This window comes from Diceros bicornis, chromosome 6 (assembly GCF_020826845.1).
Source record: "Diceros bicornis minor isolate mBicDic1 chromosome 6, mDicBic1.mat.cur, whole genome shotgun sequence".
NCBI classification, from domain to species: Eukaryota; Metazoa; Chordata; class Mammalia; order Perissodactyla; family Rhinocerotidae; genus Diceros; species Diceros bicornis.
Window position 1 is genome coordinate 76,044,160 of NC_080745.1, and position 26,535 is coordinate 76,070,694.

Consider the following 26,535-nt stretch of genomic DNA (forward strand, 5'->3'; position numbering starts at 1 on the left):
AAGACTTGCTCCAGTCCTCACTGATGTAGTTTTTCTTTTCCTCAGTTTCTCTGTGAGTAATATTATATTGCTAAATGCTAAGACTGATTCATTCACTCAGTAAGCACTTAGTGAGCACCTGCCATATACAACTTTCTGTGCTAAATACAGAGTTAGGACAAAGATGTGTCAAGGAGCTGATGTGAGCACCTACCATATACAACTTTCTGTGCTAAATACAGAGTTAGGACAAAGATGTGTCAAGGAGCAGTCTCTGCCTTCAAGGAGCTGGAAATGAGGCTGAAGAGAATACCACACAAACAAATGTCTAATGACCATCAGGGCCACTAGAGCAGAGCACAGAGGTCTAGGAATTCAGAGGAGATAAGATCGTGTCCCAGGAGATCACCGGAAGGATAGGTGGGATTTTGCAGACAAAAACGGGGAAAGAATATATTATAAGAGGTTGCAATAGTGGGTACAGTGGGCATCTGTTGTTTCGAGAATCCTCCATTCTATCTTCTGATAGCAGCGCCTCAGTTTTCCATTGAGGAACTACCTAAACCCAGTCTGGCAGGCTGCCATGTCCTGCCCAGGTCAAGAAGTGAACACATTACCCAAGTGACGACATTCCGAGAGTATTTGCCGGGCATTTGAGATTTGAGCAGAGTGAACCAAGAAGAAAGCGTAGTATTGCTGCTCGAGGCTCTCCTTTTGCAGAGACTATTAGGGAGTTCCTGTTCCCTTGGTACCCTGAGCCACCCTGGGTACTGTCCTCCCTGAGCCTGGGGGCTCATGTTTTCCATTGACTCTGTAAGCCACCCCATGTTATTCTTTTTTGGTTTAGGTTAGTCAGAATCAGTTCTGTTATATTCAACCAAAGAACCCTAGTAGTTTGAACAAAGGCTTAGAGCAGGAAAAAAAAGAGATGTGCTTGGATAGTAATGAAGATGGGTCTGGTTGGTGTGTGAAGTACGTACTGGAGAGCTAGTAGTTGGAAATAAAGTTAGAAAGGTTGCTTAGATCTGGACTGTGGAGGACTTTGACCACTAGGATCTAATGATCCAATCAAAGCCACATTTTAGGAAGATTAAATGGGCGAGGGGGCAGGCATGGAGTCAGGGTTAATATGCACCAGTTTTTCTCATTAACAAAACAAAACAAAGATAGAAGGTGGTTGGTAGCATAGCTTCTTTTGTAAATACTTTCACTAGCCCACAGTCTGCATTCAATTTACCATCATTTTTCAAGAACTGATTATATTCTAGGCTCAGTGCTAGATTTTAGAACTATAAAGGTAGTTAAGACACAGTTTCTGTCTTCCCAGAGCCCCCAAGCTAGGTGGTAAATCAGAGCTGTGAGTGTGAGAGACAAATCATTAGGATTATGTAAGAGTTCTAGGTGTTTTCTGTAAAAGAAAGTGGTTAACTCTTTTGTTGGGGTAGGAAAGGCTTCAAAGAGGTAGTGACTTCTGAAGAGAGTTTTGGATAGCAGTTTGCCAGGTCGTCACAGTGGAGATGGGCACAAGCATTGGGATTAAAGGTCTGGAGTCCTGGAAATATATCAAGATTAGAGATAAAGATTTTAGATCATAAATATGTAATATGATAGTTAAAAAATGAGAGTGGATGAAATTGCCCAGGAACATAGACAATAGTCATATGAGAGGAAAAGCAAGGACTGAACTCCAAGGAACACCGACAGTTAAAGGATGGGTTGAAAAAGAGGATGCCCAGCAGAGGACCCTGAGACAGAAGTGAGTGTTTAGGAGAATCACAAAATCAGGGTATCATGGAAGCCTGAGAGGAGAAAGTGACAGGATGGGAGGAGCAGAGTGTCAGATACCACAAGATTAATTAAAAATAGGACAGAGGAAAGGTCATTAGTCTTAGTGAGAGTCATTTCAGTGGAATGGTGGGGGCGGGAGTGAGATTACAGGGAGGAAATGGGGAGATGAGGAGGGGAAAAGTGACTGTGCATGGAAGGAGAGAGAGGAGCACGAAGGGGAATGCAGGTCAAGGGAGGCTTCTATCTTTGTTTTGTTTTGTTAATGAGAAAAACTGGTGCATATTAATCCTGGAGGTCATGGCATGGACTTTCCTAACAACTAAGTATCTTAGAGAAAACATGTTCTTTCTGATATGTAAATACATAATCTCACTCTTGGTCCAAGATGGTCTTGTCTATTTCATATTCTGCTCTATCACAAAAATACAATGTGGTTTTACTATAACTTGTCAAGATGTTAGATTGACATGTGCCAGAAGCAAGTAAATTTGAGGTCATAAACTAAATTTTTAATCAGACCATATGTAAGTTTAACTTTTTCAAAGAGGGAAAATCAAGCTAAATTTTAATTCCAAATGTGCATTTTCCTGAGGGAGAAATATTTAGTGTACACACAAAACAGCTTATGTGACTCTTGTTTGAGCAGATCAAAGGGAAGAGGTTTGGGTTAGCAGAACCTAATTACTATTCTAGTAAAATAATAACTTCTACTAAAGATTCCCCACTTAGTGTTGACTAACCTTCTGAAGGGCTAGTCAGCTAAGAGGTGTTGTACCCATTTCAAGCTTCATGACTTTCCTAGTCTGTTATATGTCAGCCTAATCATTAGGTTCCATGTCACAGAAACCCAACTTTAAATATTAAAGACAAAGAAATTTGTTGGTTTAAGAAACCAAGCCATGATAAAGTCAAGCAAAACGTGTTTTAGAGTTATCTGGAACCAGAAGCTAATTAACTAAATCTATCTAACCTAATCTATTTTATCTATCTATCACCTATCTATCTATCTATCTCTCAGCTTTGTTTCTTTCTAAATGTAGCCTTCATTCTTAACCTGTGCAAGCTGACTTGCTCCTCGTAGCTAGAAGAATGGATCAGCTTCTAGACTCATGTTCTTATAACTCTACCAAGAGAGAGGAAAAGACTTTCCTGTTGTTCCAGGACTTTGATTGGTCTGCTTGGGTCATATGCCCACCCCACCCCCACCCCCTAGACCAATGTGGCCAGAGGGATTGAGTTACTAGGATTGGCCGAGCTAGGATGAGAAGTCCATCCTCTGCCAGGTCACTGTGATGGGAGAGACAGGTTCGTAGAAGGAGATAGCATCTCCCATTGACCTGCTTGGTAAAGAGGAGAGCCTCAAAAGAGTTATTATCTTATTGCCTGAGAAGAGAAGTGTGCGAGGCACACAAAACTAAATGTTTGATAAATTTGGTTAGCACATAACTTAGGTGCAGTCTCTGAATAAATGGGCTGATTGATGTGGAATGGGCGTAGGGAAAAGTTTTCTGCAAATATCTGCTGGGACATGTTTCTGCCAGAAAAGGGAATTACAGTTGGGTTGTTACTTGATTGTGGTAGAGTTGGCATAAACCACATACAGAGACTTGGCACTTCACAATTTAAAAGTAATTTCACTTACATCAGCTTATTTGAGCTGAAAAGAATCCTGTGGGTATTTTAAATTTCCATTTTAGAGAGTACAGATTGAGTTGCAGAAAAAACTCTTGTCCAGGCTCCCATAACCAGTGAGTAGGTAGTGGCTTTGGGTTTAGAATCGGTAGTCCTGACTTCAAATATTTCTTCCATTACACCCAATTCTTTTTTTTTTTTTTTAAAGATTTTATGTATTTATTTTCCCCCCAAAGCCGCAGTAGATAGTTGTATGTCATAGCTGCACATCCTTCTAGTTGATGTATGTGGGACGCGGCCTCAGCATGGCCGGAGAAGCGGTACGTCGGTGCGAGCCCGGGATCTGAACCCGGGCCGCCAGCAGCAGAGCGCGCGCACTTAACCGCTAAGCCACAGGGCCGGCCCCATTACACCCAATTCTTAATGAAAGTACATTTTTTAAAAGGATTTTAAGATCTTGCCCAGTTTTAGGAATAGTTTTTGTGTATTACTTTTATATTCATAAATCAGTTATTCCTGATTTATTAAAGTCATGACTTTGCAGATTCCTCATACCACCACTAAATTTGCTGTTGTTGACGCAGTCTCTTCTAAAGAACAAAATAATTTTTGGTTTCTCTTAAAAATGTTATGGAATCTCTTAATAATTAGGTACTCCACAGTATTACATATTTCCAGGTAGCCTAGAGTCAGTGGCTTAAAGTGGTTCCTACCCCACCAAGGAACGATACGGTTGTTTGCCTGATATGGTAATTCTCTACTCTGATTGATCAGAAAGAAAAAAGGTATATAAAAATAGAAGTTTTTAATATTAAAGTTATTTGTATCCTTAGTAATTCCTTGATGTTATTGTTTGCTCCAGATGAGAAGAAGCAGATGGTTGCAAATGTGGAGAAACAGCTCGAAGAAGCAAAAGAACTGGTATGTACAGACTTGGTGATACATTTTAACACACGACCAGAGCCATTTAAGCTGATGCCTTCCTCTGGCCTGTTTTATACATTGTAGAAATATGAAAAATTACTGATTAGCATTTTATAATACAGAATTCATCAATTTTTTTAAATTTTTTATTTATTTATTTATTTTTTCCCCCAAAGTCCCAGTAGATAGTTGTATGTCATAGTTGCACATACTTCTAGTTGCTGTATGTGGGACACGGTCTCAGCGTGGCTAGAGAAGCGGTGCGTCAGTGCGAACCCGGGATCCGAACCCGGGCCGCCAGCAGTGTAGCGCACGCACTTAACCGCTAAGCCATGGAGCCGGCCCTGAATTCATCAGTTTTTAAATTGAAGAAAATTTAATAGCTTCTTGGGGTTTTATTCTTCTTAATAAAACTGACTCATTAAATGTCCACCTCTAATTTTTACTCCTTCATAATACTTTTCATAATAGCTATGAATAGCTAATGCTTGTTAAAGGCATACTGGGTACCAGACAGTGGGTTAGACATATTACTTACCATATAATATTTACTTTTCACAAAAACTCTGTGAGACAAGTACTATTTGTCAAAAACTCTTAAAGATCTGATATTTTCCCCTACTTGCTCACTGACAAGTAAAGCTTACCACAATTTCATGGATGCTGATAGAAGATATGAGATTCCTAGGTCAGAGACAAAAGACTTTTATTACTCAGCAAAAGCAGCTGCCAGAGTTGCAGCATGCTTGCACCATTTCCCTGAGCACCAATTCTCACAGGGGCGATGCAAGTTTGCATAGAAGAATGCCTGCATGTACAGCGGAATATCTTACAGGAGAGGAACATGGAGCCTGGGAAATGTACTGCTTTATAGCAGCCTGTAAACAAGCCTGCTCTTTGTCCCAGAGGGACACATTATTTCCTCCCTCAAGATTGCTCCCTGCAAAAACAACCCTGAGAAATGGTCCAGCAAAAGAGTGGTCAAGGCCTTGAATTCTTGGCATGCCCAGCAAGACACGTAGGAGTGTGAGAGACCCATGGAGGAGTGATTCTCAACACTATTCCTACCCCCATTTTGTAGATGGGGAAACTGAGGCTTAGATTAATTAGTTTGCCTGAGGTCCCACACCCAGTAAGTGATGGAGTAAGGATTTGCATTTAGATATGCTAAACCCAGAGCTCTAGCTCATCCACTACTTTTTGATATAAATAAATTTGCAAATGAAAGAGCAAAAAGTATTAAAAAGCATTGTGTCCCAATTTTTGGTTTTAAAGCCAAGTATTGCAAGTATGATTCAACTTGTTACTACCTTGTGGTCCTAAATGAGTGTGTTGCTTTTCTAAATGTTGAAGGATCTATTTGATAGTACTTCTTACTGATATACTTAGAACAGTTTCCCTAAGTGTTTTTCTGTTAACTGGTGTTCCCTGTTCCAATAAGTTTGGGAAATTGTAGCTTAAATAGAATTGGAGATTGGGGTCTTTTTTGGTTGTTGTTTTTCTACAGGACCTTCTTGGACCCTTAAATAAGCTAACAGGCATTATGAATCTCTAAGAAGGGACTATAGGGGGCAACTAGAGCATGGAGCATTTCCCAAGCTTATTTAACTGAGTAACATTTATTAACAGGACTGTACGTGGGGAACTGCTGCTTTGGGGTGTCTGAAGAAATAGGTGGCTGTTGTTCCCCGTTGCACAGCAGACATTTCCTGTATGTCTATGAGTGCTAAGGCATCGAGTTGCAGAGCTGCTGCTCTGTCTTCTCTGTCGCTGGTTCTTTGCTAGCTGTCAGAATGTCTGATGCTCTCTATAGCCTGTAAGATCCACTTATCTCTGCTGGCTGCTGTCACCGTCTCTACAATGAAAGTAGAGAAAGTTTCCTCTTTTTTTTTCAAATGCTTTTCTTCTTACTTTCTTTTCTTTTTATATTCAACTACTTCTCTCATGCTTCCTGCCTTCATGTAAAAAACTGACCATAGATGCTTCTTCCTTCTGGTTGGCAGGCTTACCATAAATAGTACAAATGGTCAATTCTTTGAATCTTGTGTTGACTTCTTATGTTGTTGAGTTATGTTGTTGAGTTTTCATTAGTAGGTTTTTTTGCCATCAAAATCTGTGTTTTAATTTATTTGTTTGCCTTCTTTTGGAGACATTGATTTATTTGATGATGATAGAAAGCTGGTCTCATGGTAACCAGAGTTTTATTACAACAAGAAATATAAAACATAGTCATACCCTCATGGAGCTTATAGTTATCTTTAGTTGTTACTAACAAAAGAGTTTTGTCTAAGATATGTGTTTCTGTTTGTTTAAAATGATCAGAAAGCTGATTTGCTTAATTCTGATGACATCCTTGTTAGGGACACTGTTCATTATATTGCATACTGTCCTTTTGATAAGGACCTTGGGAGAAAAACTTCTTTTTGATCTGACTTATTAGGATTAGTTGTATTTCTGCTGAATGATTGTTTGCATTAATCTCTTGGACACTGAATATCTTGTAATTGTCATGTCTTCCACTTTACACTGGCCACGTGAATGTTGTGACAACATGAAACTAGTGTGTTTTAGCCTTATTCCTGGTTTCATATTAAGTGCTTGTTGTGTGTTTCCTTTATTCTTTCTTAGCTACTTTTAATTTAGTTTTAATTGTCCTTGTAAAATGCCTTAAACAAATATGTACTGAACTCTTGGATTTTTATTTACATGTGCTTCTGCAATTATTTGTTTGGAGGATCCTGTTTACCTTGTTAGAACTAAGTACTTGATGATGATTTCAGAGAAGTGCTTTAAATAATTGCCTTGCTAAGTAACTATTTAATTTATTGGTGCTTCACGTTTATGTTGAGACATGTCAATAATTTAAATGGTCACTGCTTAAATCAAGGCTAATTAAAACTGTTTTTGTTTTCTTTATAAAAATTGAGGCCTGTAAGTTGAAACATGGTCTTCTGGTTTATCTGTGTTCTGCTATAGTTATTCAGTCTCTTACACGGGACAAGTAAGAATTTCATTACTGAGAAGCTTACAGTGTTCATGGAAATAACTTATTACAATGCTTTGAAAGGCCAAATGTGTGGCAACATTTTGGGATGTGAGTTTATCAGACATGGCTTGAGCCAATTTCTTGTTGTTATTGGTTTTTATTTTTTTTTAATACCAGGTATAAATAGGCTACCTCTGATACCTGAATCATGCTTGCTGTATCTCTTCTTCACCATCAGTAATCCTCACTACTATAGTTAACATTAATCTTGCCATTACCAAGTAAAAGACACTGTTGTAAGCACATTGTAGGAATTACCTCATTTAATCTTCACAGCTGCCCTCCAAAAGACATACTAATTTTAGAAATGAAATAAGGCCTGGAGAAGTTTAGAAACTTGTCCAAGTTTGAATGCCTAGTAAGTAGTGGAGCCTACGATGTGAATGCAGGCATGTGATTTGAAAGTCTATGTTCTTAACCATCATAATATTTCTGTATTGCCTCCCATTAAATGCTCATGTGTTATAGCCAAAGTGTTATATAATGACAGGTTGTTAAAAAGCACCCTTGCCATGATTTCAGTGAGCTTTGTGTAATTTAGCATATCACTGTATCCATTTAACTCCATATCAATGTGGTTATAAAGTATAAGGAGTTAGGCTGGAGGTCGAGATCACATGTTAGTTGACATGTGATTTTCCTAATTAGAAAAGACTTTCCAGAAGAATTTTCACCAAATGACTAAGGCTGGGCTGACATTTCATAGAGTAATGGTAGAAATAATGGTTTGGTTTATCTTTCCATAGTTCTGCTGCTTTTGGGTCAGAAGACCAGACCAGGTTGAATTGAATGATAGAGTACTCCAAGGATATTAAAATCATTATTATTGAGGATGTTTGGATTAATGCATGTTTTAAAAGAAATTCTTGACAAAGGAAGCACTTTGTTACTCTGTGTGTCACTTGGCAAGCATTCAGTAACTATTTGTTGACCTAAACAAAAATTAAGCACAAAAGTACTCCCAGTGTTATTTGATCATGGTTAGTTAGCTCCCTGGGCCTGGTTCCTCAAGTGTAAAATGAGGAATTGGAATTAAATCCTTTCAGCTCTAAACATCTGGTCAAATAAAGAATAAGCATATGGTTTAAATCACATTTTCCTCTCACCCTTCCAGCTTGAACAGATGGATTTGGAAGTCCGAGAGATACCACCCCAAAGTCGAGGAATGTACAGCAACAGGATGAGAAGCTACAAGCAAGAAATGGGAAAACTTGAAACAGATTTTGTGAGTCAAATTTCGTCCTTTGCTGTATTTACCAGTCTTTAAACTGAATGTTCACCTGTTTTTTATTGCTTCCTCCACGTGTCTCAATTAGCGTTATGTGCATCATCTTCAGGAGCTTGTGCAAAAGACAAGCAATAGCTTTCATCGTTTGTGACTTGGGACCCAAAAATACTTATGGAACTAGCTAATGATGGAACTGAAGGTATGTTGGATTCATGACTCACAGAGAGATCCAAGTCATGTGATCCTTTGAGTTTGGATAGTATTTATTGGTATTTAGCATTTGTTAGAATTCTGAAACCCATCTTTGGGCCTTTCAGAGTTTGCTGCCTTTGAGATAGAGTGTTCTTAGAAGGACTTCAGGGGCTCATGAATGTCCTGAAATTATACCAGTATTTTTGGATGTACATTTCTGTGTGTATTTTTTCCTGGGATAGGCTCCATAGACTTCATTAGAGTCTTAAAAGGATACATTACACTCCTCCCCCAAAAAGACAAAAGGAAGTCAATGAATAATTTATATGAGTGATCCTTTATGTGAATTGCCCCGTGAGAATATTCAGCTTTCTCTTCCTGTATATCTGACTTTCAACTCTACCCACTTTCTAGGAAATTTAAGAATGTAAATGTAAATATATAATGTTAAGATTGATAGTAATTAGAAAGTAATAGGAGAGGAAAAGATAGAGCTAAGCAATTCCACTTCTGGGTATAGATCCAAAAGAATTGAAAGCAAGGACTCAGAGATATTTGTATACCCATGTTCATAGCAGCATTATTCGCAATACCAAAAGACGGAAGCATCCCAAGTGTCCATTGACAGATGAATGGATAAACAAAATGTGATGCATGCATACAATGAAATATTATTCAGCATTAAAAATGAAGGTAGTTCTGACATATGCTATGATATGGATGAACCTTGAGTTCATCCATTATGTCAAGTGAAATAAGCCAGTCACAAAAGACAAATACTATATGATTCCATTTATATGAGGTACATAGAGTAGTTAAATTTATAAAGGCAGAAAGTAGAATAGTGGTTGCCAGGGGCTAGAGAGAGGGGGAAATGGGCAGTTACTGTTTAATAGGTATAGAGTTTCAGTTTTGCAAGGTGAAAAGTTTTAGAGATGGGTTGCTCAATGGTGTGAATGTATTTAACACTATTTAACTGTACACTTAAAAATGGTTAGGATGGTAAATTTTATGTTATATGTATTTTATCACAATTAAAAATTAAAATTAAAAAAAAGATACAGATGAGGAAATATCTGAACTTTATCTATGGGTGACAGGAGTCATGTGTTGGCATGTAAATCAACTGTATTTCTGACCCTGGGGTCCAGATTCATAAAGAAAGTCAAGAATTTATGAGGATCTTCCTGTTCCTGCCTTAGCTGTTTTACTTTTGGAGGCTGCAACTCCTAGACCACAATATACTTTTCCATTACAAGGCAGATGGTCCTGGACCTAGTAGAAATTCCACCTAGAATCTGGAAATAGGGTGATTTGCAGTTATGTGTGTTTATTTTATATTTTAATGGATATTTTCCTGTGAAGTTGAGATGGGCTACATCAGTGACTCCAATGCAATTGCTTTTTAAATTGTGTTCCTATTAATTAAAAAAAAAAATTGGGATCTATTTTGGGCCTAAATTCAGAAAAGAAATGTAACCATCTAGCTTCCGTGTTTCTGTGCTAGATACAACCTTCTTTAACTGCTTTGTGAAGGGTAGAGTCTCAGCAAGAATATGAGATATTGTAAAAAATTTGGATTGATTTAAGAATTTGACAACTCAGATTTATACTTAGACAATTCTAATTAAAGTTAACATTTCAATATAAATGATGAAAGTAAAAGAAAATATTGATAAGAATTATTTTAGTTTGCTTACCCCATCTTTATGAAACTCTTCTCCAAAGATTTTTCTCTTCGTTTCTAAAACAACCAAGTGTATTAGTTTTCTAGGACTGTCATAACAAAGTATCACAGACGAGGTGATAATTTATTTTCTCAGAGTTCTGGAGACTGGAAGTCTGAGATCAAGGTGTCAGCAGGGTTTGTTTCTTATGAGGCCTCTCTCCTTGACTTGAGGATGGCCATCTTCTCCAAGTGTCTTCACATGGTCTTCCCTCTGTGTGTGTCTGTGTTCTGATGTCATCTTCTTATAAGGAAACCAGTCATGGTGGATTAAGGCCCACTCTAATGACTTCATTTTAACTCAGTTAACTCTTTAAGGACCCTATCTCCAAAGACAGTCACATTCTGAGGTACTAACGGTTATGACTTCAACATATGAATTGGAGGAGACACAATTCAGCCTGTAACATTGAATTTAGTTTTAATATTTTTCTTCTTAAATTTTTTTTCAGAAATTAAATTGCTTCTGTGGCTTTTAAGTCAGCTAACCCAATCTTTAGTCTTTTTTATTTCCTGAAGAGTATAGTTCTGGGTAGAGTCTTTTAGGTATTTGGATATTGTATACTTGGATAAGTATTTCTCAGGTATATTTTCTATTATAAAGAAAAATGGAACAAGCAACTGTGAACTAAACATTTATTCTCCAGGTGATCATTAAGAATTCATGTGTTTGTGTGTACATTTGCCATCACAGCTTGCTTCCACCGTGTCAAGAGACATCCTTCACCAACACCACCACCGCCTTCTATTGTGTAGTGACTCACAGCTTATAAAGTGCTGTAACGTACATTATTTCATTTCATTGTACGAAGAGCAGACAGAGCAGATGTGCATTGCTATTTTACCATCTTACACATTATAGAACCAAGATGCTTAGACTGATTATGGATTTCATTCAACAAGTCTTTCTTCAGCCCTAAAATGTATCTGATACTGTTGTAGGTCCCGGAAAAAAAGCCGTGATTAAGATAGATAAAGTTCTTGTTCTCATGGAATTTAAATTCTAATGGGGAAGACAAGAAACAAATACATACATATGTATCACAATTTCAGGTAGTGATAAATGCTATAAATGAAAATAAAGTGAGTAAATAGATAGGAGTGAATAGCAAGGTGGTTGTAGCTATTTTTGCTACAGGGGTTTTCTCTGGCTTGAGTGAGAGAGGAAGAGAGGTGCCTGTGGTTACAGAGGGAGGCAGAAGAAGGATCTATGAGGGCATCGTAGGCATGGTAAAGACCTTGACCTTTACTCTGGGTTGATGAGAAACCATTGAAGGGCTTTGAGAAGTGAGTGGTTCTTTGACTGCTGTTTTGTAGCTTTTTCCACTTTACCATACCATATCACGTGAGTATTTGAATAGAATGTAGAAAATATTGACTTAACTCCCTTTTGATTCTTCTTTTCTTTTATATTTAATTCTTTTGTTTTTTTAAAGGAATGAAGAATATCTTCTTGAAGATATTTGATAACTTTCTTATCATAGTATGCCATATCTAGAAATATTGACTCCCAAGAGAAAAATAGCAGAGACGGTCCTTCATCTCTCTACGTTTATTGCAAATGAAGCAGCTCTCTATTCCGCTTGTAGTATCAAGACTTTGGGGCAAGATTTATGCCAATGGGGAAAGACAGAGGACAACTCAATCCTTTTCTCTTTGACCCCGTTGTCCACTTGCTTTCTTTTCTTGGCCCCTCCTCCTCCTCTGCCTGTCGCTTAGATACCTGGATTCTTCAGTCTTCTTTTCCGCTTACTCCACTGTCTTACACCGTGTGTTGTCATCCACTCCTGTGGCTTCAGTGACCACATCTCTACTAACCTGCATTTCTAACCCAGACCTCTCTATAGCTCTAGATTCATACTTCTTACTACTTCCTGGACACTTCTACCCCAGAGTCCCTTAAACATGAACACTTAAATTTGACAAGTACTAGTCACTTCAGAGTTATCTTTAATTTTTCTCTCTCCATCACTTTGCACATCCAGTTGGTCACTGAGAATTAACAATCCTGCCACTTAACTGTCTCCTGCTTTCATCTCCGCTACTGGAAGCCTTCGTGTTTCTCAGTCTGGATGTTTGTAGTGCCTTTCCTCCTTCTATTTTTCTCCCACTCAGAACACCCTCCGCACCACTCCAGAATTATCTTTCTAATACACTGATCTGAATATGTCACACTGTTTTGTGGAACAGCCACAGAATCTTACAGAGCCCTCATTGCCTGCTGAATAAAATCCAGGTCAACTTCTAAGATTTCTATTCTGTTCCATTGCTTCTTCACATGACTAGTAATTTTATTATCATATGCTTCATGTTGTGGATCATACATTGTTAACAGTCTAGATTTTGTTGGTTTCCTCTAGAGCAGTGCATCTCAACCTTTTTTTTATTATCATCCCTGTAAGGAATCTTTTTAGACATTTTTTTCCCAATTGCCCCTTCCCCCCGTTAAATTTTTGTGTGTGTGTGTGAGAAAGACTGGCTCTGAGCTAACATCCAGCCAATCCTCTTTTTGCTGAGGAAGATTGGCCCTGAGCTAACTTCTGTGCCCATCTTCCTCTATTTTGTATGTGGGATACCAGCATAGCATGGCTTGATGAGCAGCGTGTAGGTCTGCGCCCAGGATCTAAACCTGCAAACCCCAGGCCACCAAAGCGGAGTGCACGAACTTAATCACTATGCCCCTGGGCTGGCCCCACACCCCATAAATTTTTTGTGTGTGTGAGGAAGTTCAGCCCTGAGCTAACATCCGTGCTAATCCTCCTCTTTTTGCTGAGGAAGACTGGCTCTGAGCTAACATCCATTGCCAATCCTCCTCTTTTTTTCCCCCAAAGCCCCAGTAGATAGTTGTATTGGTCATAGTTGCACATCCTTCTAGTTGCTGTATGTGGGATGTGGCCTCAGCATGGCTGGAGAAGTGGTGCGTCCGTGTGCACCTGGGATCCGAACCCTGGGCTGCCAGTAGCGGAACGCGCGTACTTAACCACTAAGCCACGGGGCCGGCCTCCCCCCCCCCATAAAATTTTAATACCACAGATATACTGTATGTCTGTACATATGTTCATGTACTATGGCCCTTTGGAGGGCCACATTTTTGTAATATCTAAGATTCTTCAACCTCCCAAGAACCAATTTTTACCTCCATGGATATGACATCACCTTTGTTGACAATGCATGTTTTCGAGAATGTTGAGCTTTATTTGGGCAAGCAGATAATTTACTAACAGATCAGACTGATCCTTTCAAAGCTTATTGTTAAGCCTTGTTAAGGCGTGTCTAGCATAGTCCAGCTTTTGAGGTGTGGCCTTTCTTGGGTTCCATTTGAATGACTGGAGCATTCAGTGAATGCTCTGTCCTCTGTTTGGTCAGAATTCTGTCCCCCTGCTTTGGGTGACCTCCAGAATCTCCATTCCATCCATAGCTCTCCAATACCTGTTCTCTCCAGGACCTCATGGGATCTTGCCCTCTGAATATGCAAGTTCATTCCCAGCCAAAGACTTCAAGAGACCTCTTTATAGATTTCAGAGCTCTTTCTCTTGGTGCCTCCCTTCTCTAAATTTCACCCATCTCAGCAGTCCCAAACTCCAATGTCTGCGTCCTAAGCTCAGTGATCCTGTGCTCCACTGGGGCTCCACCCCCACGTGCTGCAATCTGGAAAGTACCTAGAGGCTGAGAGCAGTGGAGATTATAAGGGCTCATTCTAGTGTTTCTCTTCTCCAAGGGATTGCAGTCCTGTGCTGCCTGTTGTCCATTTTTTAAAACAATTGCTTCATATATTTTGTCAATTTTTATAGTTCTTTAGAGCAGAAGGGTTAGTCTTGTACCAATTACTCTGTCATGACTGGCATGAAAGTTCAATGTAGTTTTAATGTTTATTAATCCTTAGCAGATAATTGTATACATCTGAGAATGAAAAAATAATACTCTACTGTTTACAATGACCTATCATAGAATTTAATTTGTAACTGAATAAATACCTACTTAAAAGATTTTAAAATTTGGGTTTTAATTTGTATTCATAATTGTGGGAAGGTATGGGGAGGCAGAGGTCATCTTTATGTTGCCTTTTATACTGTTGCTATTCCTGATGATTCTGCTCACTTGCCTAATTCCATTCTTCTTGACTTTTGGCCTCTTATAGCCTCATATTGTTCATTTTTCACTTCTTATAGTCTCAGAGTAACTTGGACTATTAGGTCCAGAGAAGTTAAAATCCAGTCACCCTATTGTTTAGAGGAGGAAATGGAGGACCTGGGAGACCAAATGATTTACCTTAAAGTCGCACCACTGTTTAGAGCCAGGACCAGAATCAGATAACCTGAACACATATTCCAATGTTCTCTCCAGGATCCTTTGCAATCCCCTACCCCCAATCTCACATTTCCATAAAAATTGATTTAATAGTCTCTTATTGTATTTGAGAGCAACTTTAGAAAAAATTAGAATTCATGTATTTAAGCTGTTTTTGTAAGTTCTTCCTTCAGTATTGGTGTGAGGTTAGCTTGAGCATGGTCATGTCAGGATATTCCAGGAAAATGAACCAGCTAAAAGGAGGGAAAATGTAGTTGAGGATTTTTCAAGATTATTGTTTGCTTCTTAAGAAAATAAAATCAAACAAAAAAACTCTAAACTTGTACAAACAAAAACAAAAAAACCCTAATGTTGTATAAAATGCTTTACTAAGTCCCAGTAAGTAGAAAAAGAAAGGAACAAGTAAGTGACGTACCAAGATAAGGTTCCAAAAGCTATGAAGAGGTGGTGGTGAATGCCTTTTACATCTGATATTGTACTGTTGTGCTCACGCCATCTTGTGGTTGATTTGCATAGTTGCATATTTCTTTTTTCTTGTAACAAAGGTGAACGTCCTTTAAGAAGTACACGCACATACAGGATTGGGGGTGGAGGATTAGATTGTGATGAATGTTAGAAGTAGAGCTTTTTAGCCCGTCTCAAGTTCACTTCTATCCTAGGTCAGTGGTGCCCGAATGCTGTCCTTTTCCTGTTTGGCAGGCTATGTGATGTGATTGTTAGACCAGCTGCTAGTGCAGAGCTGTCTACATCAGAGAATGGCACTTCTATTGACAGTCTCAGCAGTGAGGCTGAATGGTCCTAGAAACCCAACTACCTACAGACTATCGGAGCTGGTCCCTTAGGTCAGGGTTCAAAGGATGTTGTGGAACAGCTTGAAGCTTTTACTGTGACTACCTGCACTCTCGCTTTTCACAGGTGAATGGACAACTTGAGTATCCAGGTTTATGAGCGAAGCCAGGAGCCAGCCGTATTCTGTTTTTTTTTTTTTTTTAAGTCTAAGATAGGCTAAAGAAGTGCAAATGAGACAGATGAACTCCTTTAAATTTGGATTCTTGTTGAAAGGTCAAGAACTTGATGCTTCTGTTTACATTTTATCTTTTCGCTTCTTATGACCTCCTGGGATATTTTACTTCTATTCTGTGGAAACTGTAGAAAACCATGAAGGCATGTTTTAGAGATTTGAGTAGTGTCAGTGGTCATATGTTGCAATTATAGCATCAGCTTATCCTTCTTGCAGGAACATAAGTGCATTCTAAAAAGAAATAAGAAAGCCAGACTGGACAAACCATCCCAGAAAAGAAATTTTCCTCCACTATGTGCACTTAATAAATATGCTTGCCATTTAAAAAAATTATGTTTGTTGACTGATTCTCTGTAAAAATAATACCTACTCATTATAGAATATTCTGAAAATAAAGAAGAGTAGAAAGAAGAAAAAAAATCAGCTTAGCCCTATTACCCAAAAGATCCACATTTTACATTTTGATTTGTTTCCTTCCAATCTTCCCTTCCTCTCTCCCTTGCATAATTTATTGTTTTATTTTACATCATAATGAAGTTACTCAATCCACAGTTTTCCACTTTTTTTAAACACAACATTCTAACATTGGTTTTTTTCCATTTCCATAAATTCTTGACCATTTTAATGGGTGCATAATATTTCGACCAGTGATGTTACCTCATCTTTTGTTGAATCCTAATATATTTCCATTTATTCCCTCCATCATTAATTGTGCTGCAGTGAACATATTAGAACAGGATGATGTCATCAGGGTCATTTCTTAGAAGGAAGAGTACCAAATCAGAGGGTATCAACAATATTATAGCTCTTATTAAAATAGTCCTTGGAATTACATTTTTATTGTGACTCATCAGGTCATTTTTGTTGTTCTTTCTCTGTATCTTGTCTATGTTAGAATGTGATTTAAGAAATAAAAATTATAGATAGACCAGGGCTAAGTACTTTATATGCATTACTCATTTAATCTACAGTTATATGGAAAGATACTGTTATTATCTGTCATTATGGGGATTTTACAACTCTAGAATTAAATACAACTGAGTTTTCTTTTTCTAAGATACTCTTCCGTGGAAGATCTATTAATGTTGGTAAGATAGCACATATGCATGGCCCTCAATATCTGCTCTAAACTAAACTCGTTTTACATTTTCAATATTTCTTAATCAGAAACTGAAGAATAGTTTAGTTATCTGGATATGACTATGACCTTCAAGGGAGAAAATGATACTGTATTTAAGTGCACATACATGATTTTCCTCGTTTGTAGTTATTTCCTTAAGACGGTGATTCCTAAGGCCGCACTAGGTAAAATGATTAGAAAATCATCATGCAATTGGCCTTCTTTGTTCGTAGGATTCTCATTCCAGGCTTTGGCCTTGATAAATCTTCTACTCACACAGCCTTCAGTCACTTCAAAGGCTGACACAGGAAATAGACCCACCAGAAAGGGAAGAGACCAAAAATCTGTTTTCAGCTGTAGTGATGCCTCTTGGGAGCTGATCTGTGCTTGTGTGTCACTCTGGTCTCCTAATCCAAGACGCTATAAAAGGTTCATGTTCTTGACCCTTCTCCCCACCATGTGTACTTGAATGTAACAGTAGTGTGTGTTAAATATTTTGTCCTTGGTCTTATGCACTGAATTTGAGGTTGGCCTTAATAGATTTTCTTCACTTTGGAAGCTCTGACACTTTCTTCCAGTGTAACTGTGTTTATGATGACTGCTTTGGGCTGTAGACCATTGCCTTTAGCTCCTGTAGGGCTTTATGACCTTCAAAAATGACTTCCATGTCCACTGTAGTCATTGGCAAAGTTGAAGTGTGTACTGATATTGATACACTGTGTGTGTGCACTCACATATTCCTGTGTGTGTAAATTTTTTTAAAATTTGGTGTCAGATCTCTGGTTGGATTTTGCAGTTTTATTGGAATATTTTTTCCTACCTACTTATAATTTTTTTTATCATCATTGGAATTAAAGTCACAGTGCCACTTTATGGCAGAAGGAGCAAATTTTTGTTACAACTTCATGGTATTTCTATGGTTTGAGTTTTCTAAGTAGATGAAGTGTATATTTCCAGGGACAGTGTTAAATTGCTTTAAAAAGGAAAAAAAATACGAATCTTATTGGTTTTAATGTAGTTGTCTCTTCTTATAATCCTTCTTAAATGACTTAACAAATTATTATTGACTTTTCTGTTGTTTATTTGTTTTGCCTTGCCACTTTGATCTTACCTAAGAAGTAAAGAGGAAAGATAAAAAAAGGTAAAATTTTGAAAGATTAATTATAACCTGTGACAAATTTGGCTTCATTGTTAGTCACTAGATGGCACTGTTTATTTGCAGTGCCATTTTTTAAAAAAGGAGCTTGGTAGTAACTGAAATTACTGCCTCATGAATAAAATATTTCTGATGGGATTTACATTTCTATATTGGCTGAAGACACTGTTGAATGTTTTATTAACCAGCCCAGTGCAACTGTCAGCCTATTAAAGAGATCCAATGGTCCCTGTTTAGATAAATAAACTAAATAAATCCAATTCGTCAAATTGTGTTCCTGGCTGTTTATTTTCCGTTCTTTTGATGTACAGTTTATTTTAAGTTAAAGCCACATTGGTTTAAAAATTAATGGGAAAATGTTATTTACTGTTTGGAACATGAAGAAGCTAATTGTCATCGTCAAAAAGCCAGTTCTATTTTAATGTTAAATTGTTTGCTCATAAATAGTAAACTTTTTACTGGTTGCTTATAAACTGTCCCATAGCCAAAAATAGTCTGATAGTCTGTAAATATATGGTCAGAGACTGTGTTATCAAGATTTGTGGAACCCCTGTTGAATTTCCCTAGGAAAAGTACTATGTAGTTTAAAAGACAAGCCTTTTTTCCTTGGTTTTGCCTGTGAGTCATGCTCATTTTTCATGTGTGGTATACTATTCCTTGGAAAGAAAAGTAGCTAATTGATTTTTAAGTGAAATGCCTTTCATCAAAGTGCTTGCCAGTCACTCTCCTGGTAAATGCCCAACCTTAAGGTGGAGACAGTGATGCCGTGGTAGTGATGTTGCCAGAGCAGCTGAAGGTGAGGCCGAGGCTCCATACAGAACTGATGCCCACGTGTTCATTGCCCTCTTAAAGCTTACTTCCTAGGGATCTCAAAACTCACAATTGCATTATTTTATCCCACTGACTGAACTAGAGATTTCATACTTAAGCCCTAGGGTTACAAAACTATTCCAATAAAGCATGTCAAATTTCCGCTTTGCTACACTGAAGTCAGTTAGCAAGTGGAAATGACACACCATGGCTCTGACTTTTACTTCTCATTTCTTTTTTCATGAATCCTCACTTGCTTTTTATGCCATTCTTATTGTCTTTTATCTAGTTCCACATTTGTGAGGTTCAGAACAAAACTTAAAACAGATTAGGCACTTTTGACTTAGCATATAGCTTTTAGGAGCCTTTAGTCGCTTGTGATGAAGACTGAGCCAGATCTGATCTCTAGGGTGAAGGTTTTTAAACTGTGTAATAATGGTTGAAGAATTTTGCTATGTCAACTATTTTAAGCTTTCCTGTACAAGAAGTTAAAATGGGGCTAGAAAAGATTTCTCCGGAGACTTTTCTCTTCATTTCAAGTCCTTGGAAGCCTACTAGGAAATGGACCATGCGAACAGATAGTCTCATTTTTTGCTTACGTTGTTTTGTTTAACTTTGTGTCCTTTCATTCCCCAAAATGGAAAAATCGTATTTAAGAGTAAAAACAAATAACAAACGTGGAATCAAATTGCTCTTTTGGCCCTTCTTTTAAAAAGTTCATCAAATCACGGATACAACGCCTTTGCTAGAAATGCCTCTGAAATGCTTGAGTGTGCTTACATTGGGAAACATCAAGAAACGTGATTCCATCCTGGGTGCACTTTATTAGTTCTTGAGGCTCCTTATGTGTTTGCAAATTCACAAAAGCTACTATAGGTCAGTCTCCATCACAGAAGCTTCTAAGGTAATGTCCAAATTTTCTCATTCTCCATTTGGTTCTGTTAAATATTGTTTAAAACAAGTTACACTGTCTTGGACTTGGAAATCTACTGTGAAAAAATGGAGATTTGTGTTACTGGTTATGAAGAATTTGACCTGTAATTGCGGTCTTAAAATGGAGAGAGAGTGTCAGATTTTATGGTTTGGAAAGTCACATTGCATGGCATTGGCCTTGGTGTGAAATGTCCAATTATAGAACTGAAATGAGTTTCTTAAACATGTATTCTGTACTTTAAAGCAAGGATGCCCTTTGTTAATCTCTTCTGAACTTTTTACTGGACACCCTTTGACTTTCATAATGGAACGTTGCACCTTTGCGTATTGAATGACTGACATTTTTTGTTTCATTGTTTTCTTATTTTGATCTTTTTATATAAATCTAGTCTACAAATAAATTTCAACTGAATTAAGACGAGGGTTTTATTTATGGACATATGTGATTTTTAAAGTAAAGCTTAGAAAGGAGAAAACTATCTCCATGGTTAGAATCTTGCAGATTTATATTCTTTTTAGTTTTAATGAACTTAACATTTTTCTTTTTCTACTTTTTTAAAAGAACATGGTTCAGTGCTATCCATTTCAAATGCCCTCTGGTCTAGGGCCCATATTTGGAAACTTTATTTACACTTCAAAATTATTATGTATATATTGTTAGACATTTGTTAGAAGTGGTCCATCCCATATTTTTCTAATATTGTATGCCAGCTAAATTTAGTCATAGACCATGCCGTAGCCAAGAGAGGAAGTGTGAAATAGTGAGACAAGCTCGGGGACTGCAGACCTGAGACCTCAGCCGTGGTGTGTTCATTCTGCGCTTCAGTCTCTGTATCTGCAAACTTGGATCATCATATCAGTTCCGCCTACCTAATGGGGGAATATGAGGGTCAAATAAGACAATAAATGTGGAAATACTTTGAGAACTGCACTGACTTTCAGTCAGTGACTTTGCTGTGCACAAGTAGTAATCGTATAATGAAAGAGTTTAGAGGTTAAAGTATCTCAGAGTCAGAAGATTCCTTTAAGATCCTAAAACTGTAAACTTTCATTCTCAGTGCTTCGGGAGCCTCACTCAGTTTACACAAAGGATTGAAAGATGAACTCTCCCATCTTATTCTCAGATACGACCTTCTAAATTGGATTGCTTGTATATTCTAGCACATTTCATTTTGTGAAAGCGTCTTAGAAATAAATCTATGCAAGCAAGGTTTCTCCTTGACCTTGTGTAGTAGAGTCAGAATTAAAGGTAGAAGAATTAGAATAGTATATATTATTTTATATCATTTTACTGTATGTATCATATTACTAATTAGAGTTATATTTGTACTGAGTTGTTCATCCAGCCTTCAAAATACACATTGAATTATTTACTTTGGATTTTCTTCCCATTTCTTCCCTAATTTCTAATAACTGACATTTCCCAGAGACTATTTGAATTCACCAATTTTGCATTGTTATGTCACTGGCCTAACATACCAGTATTGAGAAGGAGAGGGAGGAAGATCTTATAATATCTGTTAAATATTGTCGCTAATATCAACAAAGAATTGACTTTAGCATACCTAAAGAAAACAACCAAATAGCTTTATAATTAAAAAGTTCCAAGTATCATCATGTACTGAGAATTTGGTTGAGCATATTCCCAAATGTAACGTAATGGCAATGTAACATGCAGCTAGAAATAATATGGTAGAAGCTAAAATGATTTAAATCAAGTTCTCATTAGTAAAACAAGTAATATTAAAATAATTTCAAACTAAAAAACAAATGAGGAAGCTGAGGAGGAGAACTTTGAAGCTGTTATTCTTTCTATTCACTCCATCAAAGTTAGTTTTAACTTTGGTGGTTTTCAGCAGTTGTTGTTTGGGTATGGATTACTATAAACAACTTACATATATTTAGTACCTATTATGCATGAAACATTGTGTAAGGGATCAAAAGAGGAGTAAGACATATTTTCAAGGTGCTCATAGTCTTAATAATTATAATGCTGTGGTCAGTAAAATTATGGAGGCTCTGATGGGATAGTATGTGAAAGGGCATACTTTCAGGGAGGGGCCTCCAAGCCAGGTGTCTGTGTGTGAATGAAGTGGGGGTTGTGAGGGAAGGCACCCACTAGGAGGTAATACCAAACTGAGACCAGAAGGATGAGGAGGAATTGGAGAGAAGCAGGGTCTATTCAGGTTGAAATAACATAAACAAAGGGGGGCTGGTAGTATCGTGGAAGCGGGGAAGGGGAGGCCTAGAGTGTTTGCTACTGCTTCAGGTGGAAAATATGGGGCTACAGTCTTTGTTCCCAAACTTTGCTACACATTAGAATCACCAGGGGGGTCTTTGAAAAGTCTTCATGCCCAGCGCCCACTCCAGGCAATGTGATTTAATTGGTGTGGGGTACGACTTGGGCATCAGAGCTTGATGAGCTTGAGAGCTTGGCAAAGCCTCGTTGGTTAGGTTGAGGAACTCGGCCTTTATCTCGTTTGTGATTAGAAGCAATTGAAAGATTGCACGTGCTGGATAATGTGGTGGCTTCATATTTAATGAAGCATTTAAAACAATGAAGCTCTTTCTTTCATATGAGTTGCAGTGCCATTTAACTTATTTTCATTTTTTTCTGTCAAATCCTCAATGCTATTATTTTAAATACATTTTTTTTAAGTTGGCAAAATCTAGCATCTTATAGTGACAATTACCCACATTTCTTTTATATCAAATTACTTTAAAAATTAATTTCATTTTGGTTTAAAGTTAGTTACTATGATAACCTTTATTTGGGGACAACAGAGAAGCCATAGCATGAATAATTTTTCTCCCAAGGTGGCAAAATGAATATTTTAAATTTTCACTTGAGCTTAGAACAAAACAAAACCGTCCGCCTTTAATTTCATACTACTAAATAGACTGTGCCTTTGACCTTACCCTAAATCAGTGCCAATAGCACGTCTTCATGTGAATTTTTCTTTATAAATATGTACTTTTACCTGCTTTGGAAACAAGTATATTAAGTCCCTTATAAGAATGGAAATATAGTTATAAAAGTTATATATATGTTGTTTCTGGATTTACATAGTAGGAAAAACTATATATATATATTTTTTTCTTCCCCCTGTGAAGTCTTGCAAGACTGATTGTAACTTAATTTTGTACAAGAATTGTCAAGAAATTGCTAGTAATCTCTAATCAGAGAAAAAGAAGTACGGATGTGATGGATAAATAGGATTCTGTTATGGCCAACATCTTCATTGATCTTAACGGAATTGCTCTTCGCCTCCCCTGTGTCTGTATTTTCTCTTGGCAGTAAGCCGAGTAAATTTGGAACAGAAAGAAAGAGAAAATCTACTTGGTTCCAAATGATGATAGCTGTGCACTGGTGTGGGGAAAATAACTTACAACTTGATAGCAGAATTACTAGAGGATTTCTTGTCTCTTGTTTAGGGGGAAAATTGAAGTTCCTTTTGTGGCCAGGTTGGAAAATTTCTAACTTAACATAACCCATAGCTTATGATATCAATTTCAGTCTTATGATCATCATATCAAATGGTATTTAGAGTTTTTAATTATGAAATAACTTTTAAACTATTTCTGAACTGTAGTCAAAAAAGGCTCAGAATAGAAAAAGATACTATCTTGTGGCCTAATTGCTATTTTAAAATCTATTTCTTAAAGTAAAATAATTGTTATTTTCTCTTTTTTTTTTAAACATAGTGAATTGATTGAAGAGCCTTGGTTTATGAGTATATTATTTTACTATAGACTCTGCAGTCAGAGAGATTATCCTTATGTAAGTATGTAATTTCAAAATGTTTTCATCACAAGATTCACAAATTTATGTCTTTTTAGCTGATTATTACTCCCTCAGATAGATCCTAAGGAAGTAATCTTTCCATGTGTCTGGAAATACAGATTTGGGGTGAGATTTTTGTCAGTGCATTTTGTATCTGAGAGGGCTTTCTATCTTCCTAGTCTTTTCAGAGACTGTCAAAGTAGCAAAATTATGCTTTCTAATTCAAATGGAATGTAGCCATAGATGGCACTGTGGCTCAGACTGATATTTAAAATATACCATATTGTGGCGTTTTGTGAAAGAAATTTCCAAGACCAAATTCATTTACAATAGTCCCTTTGTATTAAGAGTTTACCTTTCACTCTGAAGAGGAATGATTTTAAACCTAGCAAAATTAGAAATACTAACTATATTTTTTAATATTAGTAGATAAATTATGAGCAGCTGTATTTCTTAAGCTCTTGGTAATGTTTTTCAGAATGAGATCTCTTTTACTGTATCTCTGCAAAATCTTTTTATATAAGTATGCATACTGCCTAGAGAGTGCAAATTAAAGTACACCCACGATTCTCTTTCTTACCTCCCAGAGAGCATCATTGAAACCTTGCCACTAAATCAAGGCATTTTGTCTTTCGAGTTCTGTTATGTCTGGGGCTAAATAACTGTCACTGGCAAGTGACAAGAGGCATAGATAGCAGAGAAAAGAAAGTAGGAGTAGAGGAAAATAAAAGTGTAAGAGAAAGGGAGGCAAGGTACCAGTATATACCAGAAGGGTGAGGATGCCGGCAGCAACTGCCTCCGGTGCCAGTTTGTTGGGACTCATACAATAATCTGCTTGCTCCTGCTGTATCCTGATACTTTTAATGTCTTTTTGGAATCTAGGTAGTACTAAGAAATATCTCAAAGTACAAACTGATGTTGTCATTAAGTTCAAATTTGCCTAAAGAATTTTCCAGTCCTCCAATTAAAAACAAAAATCCATAAAGATCCCAGAAATTTACATCTTTTTAGCTAATTATTACTCCTTCAGGTAGATTCTAAGGAAATAATCTTTCTTTGTGTCTGGAAATAGAGATTTGTGTGCAAATCTATCATATGCAAATAATCAGACGAATCCACACAGCAAGGAATATTAACCCGGTTATATTTTTGTACTCCACGTCATAAACTTAGGGGATCCAATGCATTTCTTTCTTGATATTGATACTTGGTAAAGTAAGGATGCTTGCCTTTGGGGGTAGAAAAGATATGATCTCTCTTTTAACTGAAGACCGGTGGTAATGGGTAGTCTTTCTCTTTGGTCTAGAACAAGGTTTCTCAACCTCAGTACTATTGAAATTTTGGGCTGGATAATTCTTTGTTGGGGGTGTAGAGAAGCTGTCCTGTGCCTTGTTTAGCAACGTCTCTGGCCTTTACACACTAAATGCCAGTAGACTACCCTACCCTACCCCAGTTGTGACAATCAAAAAATGTCTCCAGATATTCCAAATGTCACCTCTGAGGCAAAATTATCTCTGATTGAGAACCATTTAATTTAGAATGATGACTGATAGGGATTTTAGAGGGAGAGGGAGAGAGAATTAACAATTGAGGGCCTCTCATAGGCTAGATATCATGTTGTACATCATTTATTCTTCACAGCCACTTTATAGTTCAGACATAGGACGTTATGAAAAGCTAAGACACTTTCCCATGGTCTCATAATTTGTATCCAAGACTTGAAATCAAATCTATCTGACTCTAAAGCTACTAAATCATACTGCTTTCTAGCATTTATCTTAAAGAGTCACTAAAGTCCCTGCTAGTTCCAATGTGTAGAATTTAAAGAAGGCTTGGTTCACTAACCCCACTACTTTTATTTCAAATAGGCTGTAAACCGAGAGAGGCAGTGTGACACAGTGGTAAGGACACTGGATTAAGGGTCAAGAGTTCTGGCTTTGGGTGACAGCTCGGATACTAACTAGCTGAGTGCCACTGAGCAAGTCATTGTGCCTCTGCTTCTTCAGCTCTAGAATGCAGGGCTCAACCTCCATGCTCTCAGTGAGCTCTGTTGTTTAACAATGTTGAAAATGGGAATGCTTGGCATTTCAAAACTGGCGAAAGTTTCCACATTGCTTTAAAACTGTTCTATATGCAGTTTAGGACAATAGGTATGCTTTGGAACTTTTGGCTCAATTAAATCTATTAGTCTCATATTGATATGTCTTCTGTTTCTACAATCCCTAGCCCATTATTCACCTCCTTTGTGAAGTCTTTGCTAATTATCTTTTCTTTCCTGATAGATTTTCTTTACTTCCCATTCGCCTTGGCACTTATGTTTATAACCTGTGCCATCTTACACGCTGTTTCCATGTCAGAGCTGAAATAATTTATAGATTTTCACTTACTTATGTTTTATTACTCCAACCAAATTATAAGATCTTCAAGAGAGGAGACTGGGTCTTCTACTTTTGTGTTTTCTGAAGTATTTAATAAATGCTGTACATAGTAGGTGTTAAATAAGTGCTATTGAATTCAATTTAAGAATTTGTAATTTTAAGGCAAACTTTTTCAGAAGAAAAAATCTCTGTTATGTAAGTGATAGGCACACAAATGTAAGTATTCCAACCAAACAGTTAATCTAGTGTGAATTATTCTTTGAGCACATTTTCTGTTTAACTTTAGTGGAGCAAAATGATAATGCCATGTGTTGCAATATGTGTTTCCTCTGTTCTGACTCCTTTTAAATTTCTCATCCCTGGAATTAAGATGCTTTAAGAATGAAGTTTCTGAAATGCTCCATTGGGTACATCTTTTCAGAAATAGCCATATGTAGGAAAATATGACATATTCATTGGCAGAGAAGGGCTGATAAATACAATTTCATGTAGTATTTCAGCAACATTTCA

General features: G+C 37.3%; 1 protein-coding gene across 8 annotated transcripts in view; it reads left to right on the plus strand.

Moving 5' to 3' along the window:
• The window catches only part of VTI1A (vesicle transport through interaction with t-SNAREs 1A), a 355,351-nt gene that overhangs the window by 7,254 nt on the left and 321,562 nt on the right, over window positions 1-26,535 (plus strand). For all 8 annotated transcript variants that reach the window (XM_058543994.1, XM_058543992.1, XM_058543998.1 and 5 more), the window contains exons 2-3: window positions 4,262-4,320; window positions 8,484-8,594. In XM_058543994.1, coding sequence (XP_058399977.1) covers window positions 4,262-4,320; window positions 8,484-8,594 — 170 coding nt within the window. The remainder of the gene's footprint in view (window positions 1-4,261; window positions 4,321-8,483; window positions 8,595-26,535) is intronic.